The 18865-nt window shown below is 39.1% G+C and overlaps 1 protein-coding gene across 2 annotated transcripts in view; it reads right to left on the bottom strand.

Moving 5' to 3' along the window:
- Csmd1 (CUB and Sushi multiple domains 1) overlaps positions 1 to 18865 on the bottom strand; it is a 1600162-nt gene that overhangs the window by 1288492 nt on the left and 292805 nt on the right. For both annotated transcript variants that reach the window (XM_039094737.2, NM_001037327.2), the window contains exon 2: positions 2165 to 2381. In XM_039094737.2, the coding sequence (XP_038950665.1) occupies positions 2165 to 2381 (217 nt within the window). The remainder of the gene's footprint in view (positions 1 to 2164; positions 2382 to 18865) is intronic.

Genomic DNA, 18865 nt, shown 5'->3' with positions numbered 1-18865 from the left:
GAGCAGTACCAGGGTAGGATAACTTTGGATATCCAGCATATGTTATTAGAAGAGACTCCCAAGGAGGTCATGAATCCCTAACATGGGACTACACAGAGGCCTCTAGATGTGGATCAGAGGGAAGGACTCAGATATGCTATGTTGAGATAAAAGAAGCATCCAGACCTCAGAACACATTCAAAAGTGTGACTACTGAGTACCTTCTACTCCAGTGCAGCATAAAGAGGCTAAGCAACTGGAGGGCCCAGTCTTCTTCTTCCTCTTCCTCTTCCTCCTCCTCCTCCTCCTCTTCTTCCTCTTCTTCCTCTTCCTCTTCCCCGTCTTCCTCCCCTTCTTCCTTTTTTCCTTCTCACTGATTTCCCCATTGTAAATACCACTGAGCAGAAGCTGATTGGCAACATTGCATGTCACTTCATGAATAATTATGCAGCTACCTAGACATAAACTGTGTACCACTCAGTGGGACTGCATTGCAAAATGCAAGGAGCCTAGTAGTTTTAATATCAGTATTCCTGTTATGATTTATATTACAACAGCAAGCAGGGGAAGAAAAGTACTCTAGACTGGACCAACATAAAGTGGTATCAGTAGCACCACAAGGACACAAGCAGGAAACAAAATGTTGAAAATCATGAGACAGGTATCAATCAAATTAACATGTGAAAGAGTTCCTATATGTGAAAGAAATATAGAAAAAATTAATAGAAAGAAGAAATATTTCTGACTATATATTGAGTAGGCGTCTTAATAGAAGTCAAAAGAACTAATTTTCCTACAGTTGTGTGTGGTGATACTGAAATGAACAACATTCAATAATTCCTCTGCTTTGCTCTGTCATTTTTGCTCCGTTTTTCAACACATGGCTTCTCACATGCTCAGCACTTGCATGATAAAGACAAATGTATAACTAATATTCAGGAGAAGAATTCATATGCAAAGAATCAGGGCCATGTAAGTAGATACTGTGCCCACACTCCCAGTAACAGCACACACCATCCATTTTAAGCAAAAGAAAGAAAAATGACCTAATTCATAAATAAATGGGGATAGCCGCTGCATGATCCATGGCAGCATTCACAAAGTGTTTTCTAAAGGCAGATAACTGATATCCCCAATTGTTGATATTATATCTGAATCAGCATACAAATAGAATATATTTGAAAGTGATTATTTTGAACATGTTAATGATGTATTTTACAGTGATGTAAATCTATCAACTACATACATAGATAGTTTCCAATGAGAGTTGCTTGCCTTCCACAAAGACATGGATAAATTGTCTAAGGTGGATGTGTTTTCAGATGGCTATAATAGTAATACCATTTTCTTAAACTCAGCATCTTTATTCCTTCTGTTTACTGTCAATCATGCTATAAAAACCCAGGTAATAAACACAATCCAACTATTAGAAAGTGAGAAACCAAGAGTATAAAGGTTTTGTTAGCCTTACATGTGCATACCACTCTCTTTCCTAGGTTTGCAAGTACATCTGGTAGGTAGAATCCTTACCTACCATTTAGGAGGACCTACATTTGAACACAGCACAGCAGTCAAAATCATGTGATGCACAGTTTCTAAATTTAGTAGAAAAGATCTTATTTTTCCAAAGGAATATCATCTTTTTTACCAATTAAAAATTAATTGTGTGATTTCTTGCCTTACTAATGAAAAATATAAAATCATATAAGTAAATTTGTTTTTTCTTATAGTAGAAATCACAGATGAAAAGGACATAATCATAATAAGGTAGAATTGAGATTGTCTCACCCAAGGTTTTCCAGAATTCAGGGTTGCTGAGAATTCTCCCTGATTCTGCTCTCTCAAGGTAAAGAGGTTGCTTTGCTAGTATTTCAGTTGAACCTTGCACTTAATTTCTTCGTTTTCTCTTTGAAAACCACAATTATTTAAAAACAATAACCCATAGTCTCTTTATTTTAATTATCTTGACAATACCTCTTAGCAGATCTTGAGCAATTTAAAACTATGTTCAATAATAAGTTTGCAAGTTAGAAATAAATGTTCATCATATAATGAAGATGTTACCCCTTATGTTTCTTTATAACAGAATATTTTTCTGTTATAGAAGTATGAATGACACATAATATTTCAGAATGGAGAAACAAAACATCCCACTACTCTATGATAGGAAATGTTGGCACTTTACCTCACTTTCAAGTTCCCTTGCTGGGGCTGTCCATCATAGACAGATAAGATATCAAAGTCCTCTTCTAGGGCAAAGGTGTGGAAGGATAGCTGGATCCGGTTGCGCTCCCCAGTGATAATGATCCAGGTGCAGTTGGCATAATTAGGGTACCCATGGGGAAATCCAGGACTTTCGATGGTGCCATTGGGTCCCTGTACCAGGCCACCACAGTTCTGACCTAGGTAGAAAAACACAAAATAATATGTTATCTTATCATCATCAAGCTATAGTTTTAAGAATGCCCCTGACATTTTGACCAGTCTTTAATGATATATTCTAGAGGTATTTTGCAGGAATATTAAACAGCAATTTTTATCAGTGTTCAAGGATAGCAGGAGAATAGCAGATGGAATGGAAGGGAATCATAGAGTGATATTTATGAATTCATACCGTCTTTAGCTTCAATTTTTGACAACACAGGAAGAGATTATCCATGAATGATCTGTACAAAAAGCTAAAAACCCTCTGTCTATCAGTTCTTTGTTAGAGACTTGGAGTCACAGACAAAATCGATATTATTAATGTCACTGTAATGCATACAGGTTCAATACAGCTAAATTCAACATGTGTAACAATGATAGTAAGCACCATGGTTAGCCTTCCAAGAATGGATTTGAGCCTGTTTTGTGTTACCAGGAGTGCTATGATACAAAACGCCATAGGATCATAAAGTTTAACTTCTTGAAGATAGAAATCATTAAACAATGCAGTTTAAATGACACTTGACGAAAATAGTAACATAGCACAGGGTAGAAAACAAGTATTATGGGAAGGCTGGAAGAAGCTGAGGAGGAGGGCAACCCCATAGGAAGGTCAGCTGTCTCAGCTGACCTGGATCCTCAAGATCTCTCAGACACTGAGCCACCAACCAGGCGGCATACATTAGCTGACATGAGGCCCCCAAAACATATAAAGCAGAGGACTGCCTGGTCTGGCCTCAGTGTGAAAAGATGCACCTAACCCTCAAGAGATTTGAGGCCCCAGGGAGTGGGGAGATCTGGTGGGTTGGAGATAGGGGGTGGAAACATCCTCTTGGAGACAGGGGAGTAGGATTGAGATGAGGAACAGTTGGAGGCTGAACGAAAATTGGGGATAATGACTGGACTGTAAGGGAAGATTAAAGAATAAACACAAAACCAAAAAAAAGTCCACAAAGATATCTTCACCAAAAATATTACCGTTTCACAAGTAGGATAACCTATATGGATTAAGAAAATATTATAACTGGTTGGTGGAATAACTAAATAAATCCTTGGAATTGTAACTGTGTAGAAAACACACATAGCTCCCAAGTTGATACCTAGACCTTCCTACATTTCATAACTCTTGTATTCAACATCCCATCCAGGAAAGAACCAAGATGATTGAAAAACATAAGAGGAATTCGTAAATGAGAAAAAGTTTGTAGGAAGTAGGAAAGTCATGCGCTTTCTACTAAGCAAGACCTGGAAATAAGGAGAAGTGTAAATTTTTGCTTAATAATCAGTAGCAATAACCTTAGCAATTAAAAATAATACACATCAATTGTAAATGTATATAAAGACAATTTAGTTTATTCATGAAGACAGAGACAGATAGATTCCTCGAGAGGACATCGCAGGCTACACAAAGAAATGGCATCTCAACGAATAATAGTAAAAATATATCACTGTAGAGGAGTATATTTGGATCTCATAAAGTCTTGTTTTGATTTATCAACATGAGTGTGGTTACATGTTCAATGGTAATGGTGATATTGTACAACCTCTTTGATAGAGGTACAAATGGAGCAGACCTGAATAGAAAAGAGTCTGCTAGATTAGATCAGTTTATACCTATGATGACTTCAAACTGCTAGACAAAAGGACAAAAGTTGAGAATGAGGCTTTGTGTTTGTGTCAACAGAAAAGAAGAAAAGGCTTTGAATTCCATCTAAAAAATCAAGAACAGACCTGACCCGAGGGAAAACCCCTGAAGACCTTATACAGAAAAGCCAAAAGGACCAAACAAACAGGTGATGTATTTGCTGATCCATATAACTGTGGACATCTCTGAAACTGACTTAAATATAAAAATTTCTGAAGCCAAAATTTGATCTATACATGGCAAATAATCCGATTGGGTATAGCATTCTCTTATAATTGTATGTCATCCTTTGAGATGGAATGAATAGATTTTTGGCTATATGATCAAATTAACTTCTAATGAAGACAAATATCTCTCATCTGTTCAAACAAAAAGCAGAAAATCATCTTTAACTGATCTGTGCACATTCTATACGTAGTGTTAATACAGAAATATATATTACATCTAAAAGCTTTATAGTCACAGAAAAAAATAATCAAGAATGTAGCGCTGGCTGATAAGATGTACTCTCAGGGGGTTGGGGATTTAGCTCAGTGGTAGAGCGCTTGCCTAGGAAGCACAAGGCCCTGGGTTTGGTCCCCAGCTCCGAAAAAAAAGAGAACCAAAAAAAAAAAAAAAAAAGAAAGATGTACTCTCAGGGATGCTGAGATGTTGTGACTAATTTCTCTAGCTTCCCGTCTGATCCTTCCTTAGACTACATCAACGCTGTTTCCTCTAAAGACTTGCTTCTAAGACAACATCAAAACAGCTAGCTTATTTGGTCTATCTTTACATACTGTTCTAATAAGTACTCCAATTAAACTCCAAACTTTGTTAGCACATAGAGACTGGACAACAAATGTTATAATTACCTTTCTTAAGACAAACCATTTTTGTAATTTTGTTGGGTCCCTCAAAAGGAAGATTATGTCCAAAATCAACAGGAAGCAATTATAAGAGGTGAGGTAGAAGAATATGGGTCATTCAATAAATAGCAGATGTTTGTTGTATTTTAAAAGGGGATGGTTCCAAATACAGACTTAGAGAGGGAAAAGAGTAAATAGAGAGATTACATTCAGGGATTTCATTTTCTCTTTCCATTCTCTCTCTGTCTCTCTGTCTCTGTCTCTGTCCCTCCCTCTCTCTTCCTTTCTCTTTCTTTCTTTCTTTCTTTCTTTCTTCCTTTCTTTCTTTCTTCCTTTCTTTTGTCTTTCTTTTTTCCTTCTTTCTCTTTCTTTCTTTCTTTGTTTTTCTTTCTTTCTTTCTTTCTTTCTTTCTCTGGTAAGAGGAAGTGTATCAAAAAGAAAAGGGGGAAATAAAAGAATATATTATTAAATTTATTCTTCAATATAGATCTATTGCTATTCTCAAATAAGGATTTTTTTGTTTTCAGGATATGAATTATTATATATTGATATAAATTTAAGGTTATTTTGATCCACATAATGTATTAGTTTTCAAAGTTTATTTTATGTATTATAATTACATAATTTTTAAAATGCAGTATAAAGTTCTAGTCTTTTAGAAAGCTGTTATTACAAACAGAGATGGTAAAAAATTCAGGGTATGAATTGTTAGGAATGGTTAAGAAATGCAAGTTGATAGTCAGGCAATCAGATTCATAGTCATATTAAATACTAATTTAGTTAATTGAAATAAGCTGTTTTGAAGGTTATTCAGATACTCAATAATTAATATATGACAATTCAGATATCCTATAAATAGATAGTTGGGCTTCAAAAACCTCAGAGATCCAGAAATTGTTTCATTATTAAAAGAGCTTTTTAAATATGAGATTTGCCTGTTCTTGATAGTATCCTCTTCCCACTTCAAAGAAGCTGATCAAACACGCCATATAGAGTTGCTTCATATTTGGCAAGCTAGTTACTGGGGAAAGAAAATGCCCATGCATCAACTACAAGCAAAATGTTGTCCAGAAACGACAAATAGGGAAATAGACTATCAATACGTGAGTCCTTCATTATTCCCACTCCACAAAAGTTCTCTCAGATATACTGGTCCTGAAAGGCTGAAGATGGATGGTCCAATGTTTTAGAGACAGTTTAGGGAAGTTGTGTAGGTAGCTGACTGTGTCTCTCTTTTATATAATCTTGGAAGCTACTTTTCTGTACTTCCTACTTAACTTAGGTAATAATTATTCCTTCTCAAGTCTCTGATCTGTTTGAACACTTCATAGGTATAGTCTCACAATTAAGCTAAAATTGTTTTGGATTTAAGGAACTATTTTTAGGTCTAAGAAGTTTTGAGGATGGCAATACATGATAGGACAGAAAATAACTTAGCGACAAAACTCTAATTCATGAAAATAGGATAGATAATAGAATACTATCTCCAAATCACTAAATACTTGCAAACTATACAATATAATGTAAGCTATATCTAATAGCCTTCATTATCATTACTATTATATTTAGTTTATATTTGAAAGAAAAGAGCCTTTTATTGAACTAAACATGGGAATTACAGAGATAGTATCTTATGTATTATTTCACTCGTCACCTGTGGATTAAAAAAGAAAAACTATAGCTTATAGGACAGGGTAGAATAAAAGATGGGATATCTGAGCAGCAGAAATAATTTTGGGATAGTACCAAGCACGACATGTGATAGGGATGACACATGATGCCTCAGCAGGAGTAACGAGTCGCATGCCAGAATGTAGATTAGAATATTTGGGTTATTTTAAGTTATAATCTAGGCAATGAAGAGCCAAAATATTTGTACGTATATTTTGAGAATGAGTCTTATTTTGGGGCGCATGGGGGTGGGAAGAAGAAGACATACTTCTACAAAGAAGAGCAGAAAAGGGACTGAGGGAAATGTGTCCCTTTGCCCTTGTTTCCCTGGAATGTATGTGTGTGTATGCAAGTGCATGTGCATTTGCATGTGAGTGTGTACAAGTCCCAGGGATTCTCCTAATACACTTGTATTTCTGAGCTAGTTCCACACACCTGTCTTTGGAATGCGCTGCAGGATCAGGCTTTCTATGAGGACACTCTGCCATAAAGATTAACTGGGGAAGACTAGATGTACAATCTGCTGACTCCCTAGTTCATTAGACATCTTTTCTTCCCTTCCCTTCCCTTCCCTTCCCTTCCCTTCCCTTCCCTTTCCTTCCCTTTCCTTCCCTTCCTTTCCCTTCCCCTCCCTTCCCTTCCCTTCCCTTCCCTTCCCTTCCCTTCCCTTCCCTTCCCTTCCCTTTCCTCCCCTCTCCTTTCCTCTACTCCCTATTCCTTTCCTTTTCTTTCTTTTCCCAGCCTCACTTAAAAGCTTCTACTGCTACTTCTACTGGTCCTTCCTTCATCATCTTGGCTCAAAGACCTCATTCCATGTCCATCCTCACATCCCTCTACCATGATAGAAATACCATCAGTGCAAAACCACTTAGTCCCCATGTGATTATAGTTTTTCCTGTATCTAGTTATCTCTAACCAACTGCATGTCCTGAACAACCTAAAAGTCGGGGGAAATTGTTGTAAAGGGATGTCATAAAGGTATGGAAAGGCCAATTGCTCTCTGCCTCACTGTCCTGGGTCCCAATCTTCTGCAAATATTACCAACATGGACAGGTGCAAAACATTCCATTTTAATTAATTTTAGTATCTAATTGGTTTGGAGACAGCCATGGAATGATTTCTATATTCATTGTAGTTTTACCTTCCCTCTCAGTTGGACAATTTCCCACTGATACATTTTGCATTCTTAAATGTTTTGACACTAGGACTGTGGAGGAAGTTTCCAAGGAACCTGCACTTGCTCTGATTGATGTATGTTGTATATGTACTAGAATGTATTATCCAAGATTTCTTTGTTGTACTGCAAACAGAGAATTATTTCCAACTATATTTCAATCTTAAAAAATAATCACCATAGTAGGTTTTAGTGATCTCAAATCTTTTATGGTTATATTATAAAATGATTGTGGGAGCTTGTACAATCTTAATAAAATACATTTATTGAAAGGGATTTATGAGTTTAAAAACTAAAGAACTAATAAGAACCCATTTTCCAATAAATTTAAATGTAACCGTAATACTGTAACAACTGGATATTAAAGCTGTGGGGATTTGAAAGGGTTTTAAAGGAAACCGCTTTCCTGGTTTATCTAGCAATTCTTGCTTCATGGTAAATAATGAAAAATGAAGGCTCGATTATGAATTGGAGAAAAGAAAAAAGGAAACTAATAAAAAATGTTAGCTGAAAAGTGGTCAGTGTTTGACACCCATCGTGTGGTACCAGGTCACCAGACATAAAGAGTTCCCAGGAGAGAATCTTTAGGCAGCCTTCAGGGGATCTATTAGGATGATGCGTTTTGCAAGATGAGTCTTGTTTGATCACTAAACAAACTTTCCCACAGGCTCGGACAGAATCTTCAAGAATTGCTCAAAAGTTCTCAGCAAAAGAATATCATTCCTGGCTATACTTTGTAATCAGTGAAGAGATTTTCAATGTGCCCATGCCTAAGATGGACACTAGATGAGGAGTGAATGGTAAGGCTTTTCAGAGAAAGCTTGAGAAAGAATAAAACTGGAGATTGTATAGTCTTCACTGTCACATCTGAATGAAATGTTGCAGTAATTAAAATGGAATTTGATTGATTCTGGTTAAGATAAGCAGCCGGCAGAGAATAAAAACCCCAAGACCCACCCAATTGCCAATTCCAGACTTAAATCAAAGCTAGTGCTTCACACTGGTAAGAGGAGGGGTAACAGCACTTGGAAGAGGGTGGATATTTCAACTAGATGTCCACCTGGGAAAATAAATATTGACTCCAGTCCCACACAATATATAAATTCAATTCCAGATGGATTGGAGAGCTAAACATAAAACAATAATCTTTCCAAAAGACAACAATGTAAAAAAAACAAATCTTCATGGCTCAGTGTAGTTTTAATCTAAAACACAAAAATTAACCAACATAAAAACTATCCGAAAGGATAGCCATAAAAAGCAAGATATTTGAAATCCACGTTTGCAATGATTGATACATGATACATTGAAACATGAGTAAAAACACAGATGGAGTCACCCGCAGGTTAGTAAGAAAGGGGCAACGTAATAGAAATACAACCCCTCACCAGATTATGCTTCCTAAGGACAGAGGCAATGTGACCAGCCTCATATGTCTAGGTTGATAGCATTCTTGACATGGTACAATGTATCTCTATAAACAATGAGCCAACATAATCCTTAACCATGTTCCTCCTTTCTGCAAATGACTTCTGTAGTCTCCCTGCTTCTTCCTGCATGGCATCAGTCAGTTATCTTCTTCTATAAGGAAAGACATAAACAGAGAATATGGTGCCAAATACAGAATGCTTTTTTGTAACACTGAGTATGTGTGCTGTAACACTTGGGTTCTGATTGATGGGATAACATGGGAACATTTGGAGCTCCAAGTTAGACAAAGCCTAGAATACAGCAAAAAGAGTTTATACAGAAATTTCAGTGTTATCTCATAACACCAGAATGCAGATACTGTAGAGAGGTTTGTAGGCATGGGACAGGTATTTGTTAAGCGAAGAAGGGATCTCCAGGAAACTTGCTTAGCATTCCATTTTATCAGACAATCTGGCTGCATTTTGCATGTCTTGAGAAACTGAGACTGAATTAGAAAGTAGTGGACTAAGTCACACAGAAAAAGAATTTCAAGACATTGGAGCTTTAGGATGGTTGAATAGTTGTTACTGTGTTCTTAGGTTTACAGTGACACAGGGCAGCAAATAGAAAGCAAAAGTAAAAGAAATTTTTGGTTTTGTAGGAAGGGATATAAGTGAGTTTAAAGATGAACATAAAAAGGGTGCAGACAAAGTCCCTGTCACGTAACCAAATAGGAAGCTCAGAATTCACAGGAGGACAGTTGGAAAGTTGCTCTGGGTATAAGAGCCCACTCTCCAAGGGCTCCAGCTCATAAAGAGGCCAATGCATTTTGAAGGACAGATTGGATTAAGAGTGTTACCAAGCTGATTATGATCTCAAAACTGCCATCTATGGAAGGGGTTCTCTAGTTTCAGAACCCACAGGTCCATTTGGGCTCTGACAAGCCATCGAAGCTGTGGTATAGGTGATGTGAATTACTTCTTGAACTGGGCACATAATCTGCATGATACTGGTTTTGTAGCCACACAAAATGTAGGAGAAACAGCATTGTGGAGGCTTGTCCCTGGATTCCAGAAAGTTTTTAAGACCAAGTAGTGAATGGGAGAGTTAGATTCCTCCAAATTTCCTGAGAAGATACTATATTAAGTGGTAAAGATAACTCGTAAGTTAGAAATAAAGTCCATTTACTGTTCCAATATCAGAGATAACAAGTGTTATCTCATGACTGTCAAACTATCCTTCCTACCACCCTGGTACCCGAAGGACAGGAGTAAGATCAATTGTTTCCTGCGGAGTCTGTTGGCCTGAGCAATCTGCTGAGTTGGTCACATTGAGAAGTATGGCAGCTATGCATGTGCATCAAGATACCCAAGTCTGCTTTGGGCTCTGAGAAGAAGAGCAAGCAAGAACTGCATAGATAAGAGATTGCAGTTACAATTTGAATCTGTGCTGAGTACTCTATTTGATCATCTATAGACAACTCCCATCCTCCAAGAAGCATAAACCATTCTGGAGGGAAGTATAACTCAGTGGGCCATGGAATAGCTTCCTGCTTTGAAAACTATCAGCAGACTAAACAGTGCCACACAGCTGTCATGCAGAGGTGCCCAGCTCTGTGTTCTGAATGAACTGGCATTTGTTTGTTTCTCCCTGGACCCCTTGTCTTTACATTTCAGGCTGTATTACTCCATGCCTTCCTTTTCCCAGCATAAGAGATTTGCATCATAAAATCATCTGTGATGTATTCTGACTCACTTAGGCATGTGATAGATGAAGGTAATTCACATGCCTGTAGGCTCCCTTGGATACCACATGTAGTTTTCATGCCTCAATTCTGCGCCTGGTTCCCAATAGTACATAGGGGAAAAATGGGCACAGAATTTGAATACTCATGTGCCAGAATCTACACGGTTCTCAGCCTCATTTAATTATTGCATAAACTTTGAAATTGGAAACAGGTCAGCCTTTGATTTGTGAATTAACATTCACTTTTACTTGGATGGTATTTTATGTTAAGAAGATCTGCTGGGCAAAATCTTCATTCTAAGCACAAATATCTGATCAGTAAGAATCCTGTAACACAGAATTTGGTTGAGTAGTTGTGGAAAGACCTGGTTCATATTAGTTAGCATTTGAAGAACAGCAGGAAGTGTTTCCCATGTTGACAATACTAACACACGTAAGAAAGAATGAGTAGATCAATCAAGAAGAATTGAAAAATAATCACAGTAGCCAAAGATGTGGCTGTCTATAATTAGAGAGCAAATGGAGATTTGATAGAGAAAACAGAAGCACAAAAAGGTACATAATTGAAAGCTATCACTGGTAACAAGCACCAAAACCCTGTTTGCAAAAACCCTGGATTGTCATATCAGTTTTAAAATGGCACAGTTCAAGAGGAGGGAGAACAGAGACATTTAAAAGTCTCAAAGCCAACATCTATTCATTTCAGACATATATACTGTTAAAATCTTAATGTAGGTCTTCACATCCTACATAAACTGATCTGTCCCTGACATTTTATTGATTTCCTTTCAATCACACATTGACTTCCAGAGTTTCTGTGTCTGTCTCTCTTGCTCTTTGGGTCTCTCTGCCTCTCTCCCTGTCTTTCACAATGAACATCTTCAGGAATTTTGTAAGAACAGCCTGCCCTGAAAGAAGTTTGAAGGTATGGCATTTGTGTGTCAAAAACAGCTGAATGTCAGCAACAGAAGCCAAGAGCTCTTGGCCACTTGGATAGTTTTACTCCCAACACTTGAGGGAGATAATACTCATCAGAGTATGGTGAAGAGTCAAGTGCACAGGAAGGAACAAGTTCGCTCTGGTAGCCCAGACACAGTGAATAAAACACGGGATCAATTTCAATGGATCCTACAGGGAGATCATGATTTTTATAGGGCTATGTAAATACAAAGGCAACCATATGTCTTCATTAACTAAGGTTTGTCCTTGTGGCCACACGTAAGTTTTGTCTGCATTATTTCTTTGAATCCACCCAGCCTGCTCCTGCCTCAGGTCCTTTACATTTGCTAAGCCAGCCCTCACCAATGCTCTTCCCTTAGACTGTCCTGTACCTGATTCTTAGGCAGGAGCAAATCTGTTTGTCTAGATTCACAAACTCAACTAACAGTCCACACCCACCCAATAGCACCCAATACATTCCTGTCTTATTTCCTTGACACACCTACAACTTTGTGAGTGAATAATGTCTACTCCTTCCTTGGTTATTCAATAACAATAACTAACATGAAACTTTGTAGAGTTAGATCCCTGCCTGCCCTGCTTACCTCTCTGTTTGCAGTCCATGGACAGCATGATCTGAGCTGTGTTGGGGAATGGTGGTGGTGTTGGTCCAAGAGAAATCTATACACAGAGTAAGGAGAAATACAAAGGAGCTTCCTGGTCATTACAACTGGGTGACTAGATAATCCTAAGGAATTGCGGTGCCATTCATTATTCACCATTCTCAAACAGAGCTCTCCTATAATCTTAGCCTAATTTAATACCTATTAGTTGCAGGATGATTGATAATATCAAATATCCTCTGCCTTAGTTAATTCACCTTTCTGTCTTGGTGTTTTCTTTCTGAGTTCTGGAAGGAAGCCATAAGCCAGGGCAAGGTAGACCCAGAACCAAACAGCTCTTCCCCTCTCTGTCGCCTCTGGCAGGAGTGGTGGTGGGGGCTTCCTTTACTGGAACACCTGGATTTTTCCACCATGAACTATTGCTGCCTACATGATGACTAAGATGCTCTATGTGTCTCCACTTTGGAGAAACAAAGAAAACAGCTAGCAGAGTGTGCTCACCAGAAAACTCAGGGGTTGACAACTCACAGAACTAAGATGAGATTGATCAGTAGTGCATCAATATGACCACTGACCATATGTCCTCTATAGCTCTGCCTCGGTTGTCATGCAGTGGTGTCAGGGATGATGTAGTCAGTCTAGTTGCTGTGGTGACTGAACTCACAGATAGCTGAATAAGAGCAGGGGATGGAAGAAGAGATCCTATTGTTTCCGTCTTAGAAGGATAATCCAACGAGCCTCCTGGGGTTTAGAGATCCCAAAGCATGCTCCAGACTTTGTCAAGGTCCATCTTACATCCATCAAATGTCCATGTAGTGCTTTTGCCTGGAAGGGGACCTCATGAGCATCCTGTGCCCATCAACCCCTCTATTGTCCTTGAAGTTCCAGACCACAATAAGAAGACTAGGCAATTGGACAGATCTTTAAGATCATCAATAATCAGAGCAAAGAAAATCATAACGACAACCAAAACTACCTTTTAAAAGAATTCTAAGGCATTAAACGGATGTCTTGGTCTTAAAAAAATTTCAGAAATTCCACCTCTCTTGGGCATATACCCTAAAGATGCCCCAACATATAAAAAAGACACGTGCTCCACTATGTTCATCGCAGCCTTATTTATAATAGCCAGAAGCTGGAAAGAACCCAGATGCCCTTCAACAGAGGAATGGATACAGAAAATGTGGTACATCTACACAATGGAATATTACTCAGCTATCAAAAACAATGACTTTATGAAATTCATAGGCAAATGGTTGAAACTGGAAAATATCATCCTGAGTGAGCTAACCCAATCACAGAAAGACACACATGGTATGCACTCATTGATAAGTGGCTATTAGCCCAAATGCTTGAATTACCCTAGATCCCTAGAACAAACGAAACTCAAGACGGATGATCAAAATGTGAATGCTTCACTCCTTCTTTAAATGAGGAAAAAGAATACCCTTGGCAGGGAAGGGAGAGGCAAAGATTAAAACAGAGACTGAAGGAACACCCATTCAGAGCCTGCCCCACATGTGGCCCATACATATACCACCCAATTAGACAAGATGGATGAAGCAAAGAAGTGCAGACCGACAGGAGCCGGATGTAGATCGCTCCTGAGAGACAGCCAGAATACAACAAATACAGAGGCGAATGCCAGCAGCAAACCACTGAACTGAGAATAGGACCCCCGTTGAAGGAATCAGAGAAAGAACTGGAAGAGCTTGAAGGGGCTCGAGACCCCATAGGTACAACAATGCCAAGCAACCAGAGCTTCCAGGGACTAAGCCACTACCTAAAGACTATACATGGACTGACCCTGGACTCTGACCTCATAGGTAGCAATGAATATCCTAGTAAGAGCACCAGTGGAAGGGGAAGCCCTGGGTCCTGCTAAGACTGAACCCCCAGTGAACTAGATTGGTGGGGGGAGGGCGACAATGGGGGGAGGATGGGGAGGGGAACACCCATCAAGAAGGGGAGGGGGAGGGATTAGGGGGATGTTTGCCTGGAAACCGGGAAAGGGAATAACACTCGAAATGTAAATAAGAAATATTCAAGTTAATAAAAAAAAAAGAAATTCCAATCTATATTGCAGGCTACAGGGTGCAGACTTTGAAGACTGTGCTGGGAGACATACCACAGACACCATAAGGGCTGTCCTTCCAAGAAAATAATGGGTCACATGTGTGATGAGCTATCAGGTAGTTATGTTCCAATGAAACACCCACACATGAACCGAACTCCTGTGAACCAGAAGGTTGGTAGAGTTGATAATGTGAGGTTCTACACATGTATATATGCAGCAGAAGAATTGAACATACTTGCCCTTTTTAGTAAGACTCAAACCTCACAACTTAGAAGCATAGAAGTTTTTTTTCTATTTTCTACCAAGAAAATCTATGTGTTGTACCAAAAGGCAGGCTATAACTCGAAGGAATGCTCCCTCTTAATGCTTATAGCAAGGAGTCACCAAGCCACCTGAGCTGGAAAGAAATAAAAAGTTATCCTTGTATCTGAGCCAAAGGGTCAATCTTTCTCCTTGATTTATGCCTGTGTGGGTACAAAGCCACAGAGGCTCTTTTCTTTTTATGGGTTCATGCATGATGTCTTTAATAAATAAAAGGATTTGGAATCCCAAAAAAATTATTTGAGCCATATGGATTGAGGGAGCAGGGACTGAGGTACAGGTTGTGTCCTCTGCAGCTCTGGAAGATGGGAGTATGCCTGACACTTCGTCAACTGCATTTGGAACAAGATTGCTAAGGATGTTGGGCATGATACGATTGCTCACATGTGGGGTGAGGTAGCACAATGAGCCTGTGTGGGAAAGACCAGAGTAAAGACATTGACGAGATAAATACTAGCGGGTCATCAATGGATGTGACACTCCACTTGTGTATTCTTTCCCCATGATTCATCTTCTCCAAAACCAGTACCAGTGGGTTTGGTTTTTTTCTTTCAGCTTTTTCACTCATCCCAAGCTCTGGACAAGATATCCAAGCCAGGGCTTGTTTTTAAGATGTTTTAGAAGCAAATATGCATGCTTTTGAGGTTCCATGGGGGATTAGAATCTATCCTGCAGGGAATCTGAGAAACAAAAACAAAAGCAAAAACAGGAAGGCACTGGTTTTCAAGTCTGCAGCCTTGAAAACATACAGCCATGGTGAACTTCATGGGCTTTTATTATGTTGATTTCTAACCGACCTCTCAGTGTAAGGTTTTAATTTGTCTGTGAGCACAGTTATTTGTTTTTATTTACTGTGTTCTTCTTTTGCCCAGGTTTAGCCTCCAATGTTGTAGAATAGAAACGAGACTCAGGGGAAAGCTTGGCCTGCCTATGAATACAGTCATTCCTGTTGATCTGTTCAGCCGGACAGTACTAATTAATTTCTTTGCTGTCACCATCGTATGTGAATCCCAGCCACAATTTGTACTTTAAATATTTATAGAGGGAAGGAATATAGCCACAGAGGCAGGAGCAGTTTGCTGCATTAACTGAACAAAGGTGTGCAGTGAATCAGAACTGCACTGCTATTGGAGAGGACAGGAGGATTACCAGGCAGTGCTAAGTAGACAAAAGCAGAAGCTAAAGGGAGAAGATTGCCCTGGCTCAGAGAAAAAGCAATTTCCCCTTCAAATTTCCACAACATGAAATGTCTGTGGACTGAAGGTCAATTAGCTGGCGCAGAGTTACAGGTGTATTAGTCATGGGTTTAGGGAAAATGTACTTATTTCATAATCAATAGTAGAAAAGTGAGCATATCAAGGGGAAAAATGTTGAGATGCAACCTTTAATGGTACCTTTAGTAACCAACGGAGAAGCATTTGGGGGGTGACACCTCAGCCAACATTGTACATCTCCTTAATGATCTGCAGCTGGCTACGTGCTTTCCCCCAAGTCTCTGCTTTCGGTCACATGTGGAAAACATGGGAGTGAAACAACAGTTTAGCAAAACCCACATGATAGCTGGGTTCTAAAAGCCAGGACAAATGGACAGTTGCTTGTCCACACAAGAGCTGCAGGGTAGTTTCAAATCCTCAGGAGATTCCTGACCTCCATCAGGAAAAATGTTCCAATCTCTGCCCTGTATCAGATGGCCTCTGTTTCAAAGTGACTTTCGCACATTTGAGTATTTCTTTCATAATTGTATTCAAGACCCATATCTCCTCCCAATCCTTACACACAATAGGTCAGCTGTTTGTATAGGAAGTAAATTCAGTTGTTCTAGTGATGATGATGCTAAGAGAAGTTTAGTTGAGTGCTCTCTATAACAAGTAGATCATCCTGAAATCTCAGGTCCCCTAAGGTATACATTCACTGTAATTGAGCTGAGAAAAATTGGAATCACCAATTTACTAACATAATTTTTCCAGATAACTTAGTACATTGGGAAAAACAAGAGGGGAAACAATAAAGCCCATTTATAAAGAACAAACAGACTAAGGTTCTAGAGAACCTTCTAGAAAGGAAGGAAGAGACCAGGAACATGACAGGAGAGCATGGCTCTAGCCCTGTGCAATGCAGAGATGAGGACAGCTATTGGGGTAAGGCCTTTGATCGTCTTGGTAGTCTAGTTTCCAAAGTCAATGTATCCCTTGGAACACACATGAAACTGTGTACAACTTCAATCTCTCCTTGCAATGGAAACAATTTGATGCAAAGGGAAGTCACTGACCATCCTTCTAGTTCTAGGTGAGAAGGTACATGCCTACCTGGTCAGGGACAAACTTGCCCTGATTACAGGAGAGCAGGAAACATGGGTTGACTACTTGATGGTAGGGTCAGAGCCCCTCATTGTCTGCTACCTCAAAAAGTCAGCCCATTGACTCCCAGGCTTTGTGGAGAATGAGAGGAGAAAATAACAGGAGACAGAAGACAATACTGACATGAAGAAAGTGAGTTTTTCTTGTGTAGACTCTGGCATTTATAAGGGAGGACAAAGTCACTGGGTCACTAAGCAAGGTGTGTGTGGGAGATGATAGTCACTAAAGTTTCAAGTGCACTTGAAATTGTACCATGAAGGAGTTGGATACATTTTTTCTTTCATGCTGAAGCAGGCCCATGCAAAACACTATCATATCCCTCCACACTGTGCTTTCATTCACAGCTTTAAATCTCCATCACTTTTGAGTACACGTGCTATTTTATTCCTTTCCTGACAACTTCAAAAACTCTTGGGTTTAAATGAACCAAAACCTGCACGCATCAGACTTTCAGAAATAGGCTCAGGGTACCAGCTCCTAATTGTTTCTGTTGATTTCAAAATAGAAACTTTCCTTCGTGATTTATGACATGCATTAAAATAGTTGCGGATAACCACTTAGAGCCAGAGCACAGACTGCGAGGCTCCTGATCACAATGTGATACTTCTCGAGTGAAGCTGCCCAGGGCAGAAAATAATCATAACACAAATGGCACAAGAAAATCTATATTCAGCCATTTTTCCCTGGAACTCTAAAGTACGTTAAATACCACTTTGAATTTGAATGGAGGCATTTGCAAATAAGTGGTCTTTATCAAGTGAAAGCCTTTTAAGATTCTGAAGATGTGTATTTTCCATAATGTTATTCTTTAAATATAGCTTTGTGGCCACTTTACCCCTGAAGAGTAATACCATGGAGGATATTACCAGATATGACCAGTTTCCTTTCTATGCTGTACCATTCCTATGCCCAAACATTGAGGTCATTTTTTTTTCATGTGACTTGAAAATGCTTTTCCAAATTCAAACATAATTTCACATGTTGTAATTTTGTCTTTTTCTGTAAAGATGTAAGCTGATTTTACTCCCACTCGGGCTGGGGGGGGGGGCATTTTCCATTCATCTTTTCAGTGTCTCAACTTTGAAGACCCATTCTGTCTATTCTAAAACACTAAAAATTCGTAGGTAATCAATTCAGAAAGTAGATCAACTGAACCGCATGTGAAAATAGATGATGATGATGATGAGCTCTGAGATGTGGTGCTGTCTACATGGAGAGATACCAAAGGACCACAGCCCAGGGAGCTCCACCATCTCACTAACTCTGTTCCTGAAGTGTAGATGATTGGTTAGCGAGTGAAGAAGTGACTATGCAGAGTAGGGCTCTTGTCCTCCCTCTTCTGCAAGAAAAACCCCATCCACAATGCTACAGGCACAGTCACTTGCTTCTGGAGGGACAGGGTGGTCTCCTTAGGAAAGGGTGGGGAAGATGCTCTTGCAAGTCAGATCTTGTGAGAACTGGCCTGCCTCTTGATATCAGCAAAGGTTTAATGTGTACCTGGCCATCGGTATGAGATTTCCTTGTTGCCCTTTCTTTCCTTGTTTTTCCCTTCCTATGCTGTCCCTCCCCTTCTCCTCCACCTTCTATTTACTCCATAGGTACTATTGCTATTGTTTACTTTCTGCTTACTGCCTCTTCTTCTTTCTTCCCATAT

The sequence above is a fragment of the Rattus norvegicus genome, chromosome 16, assembly GCF_036323735.1.
Source record: "Rattus norvegicus strain BN/NHsdMcwi chromosome 16, GRCr8, whole genome shotgun sequence".
Taxonomy (NCBI): domain Eukaryota; kingdom Metazoa; phylum Chordata; class Mammalia; order Rodentia; family Muridae; genus Rattus; species Rattus norvegicus.
This window is presented reverse-complemented; position numbering and strand designations above follow the sequence as displayed.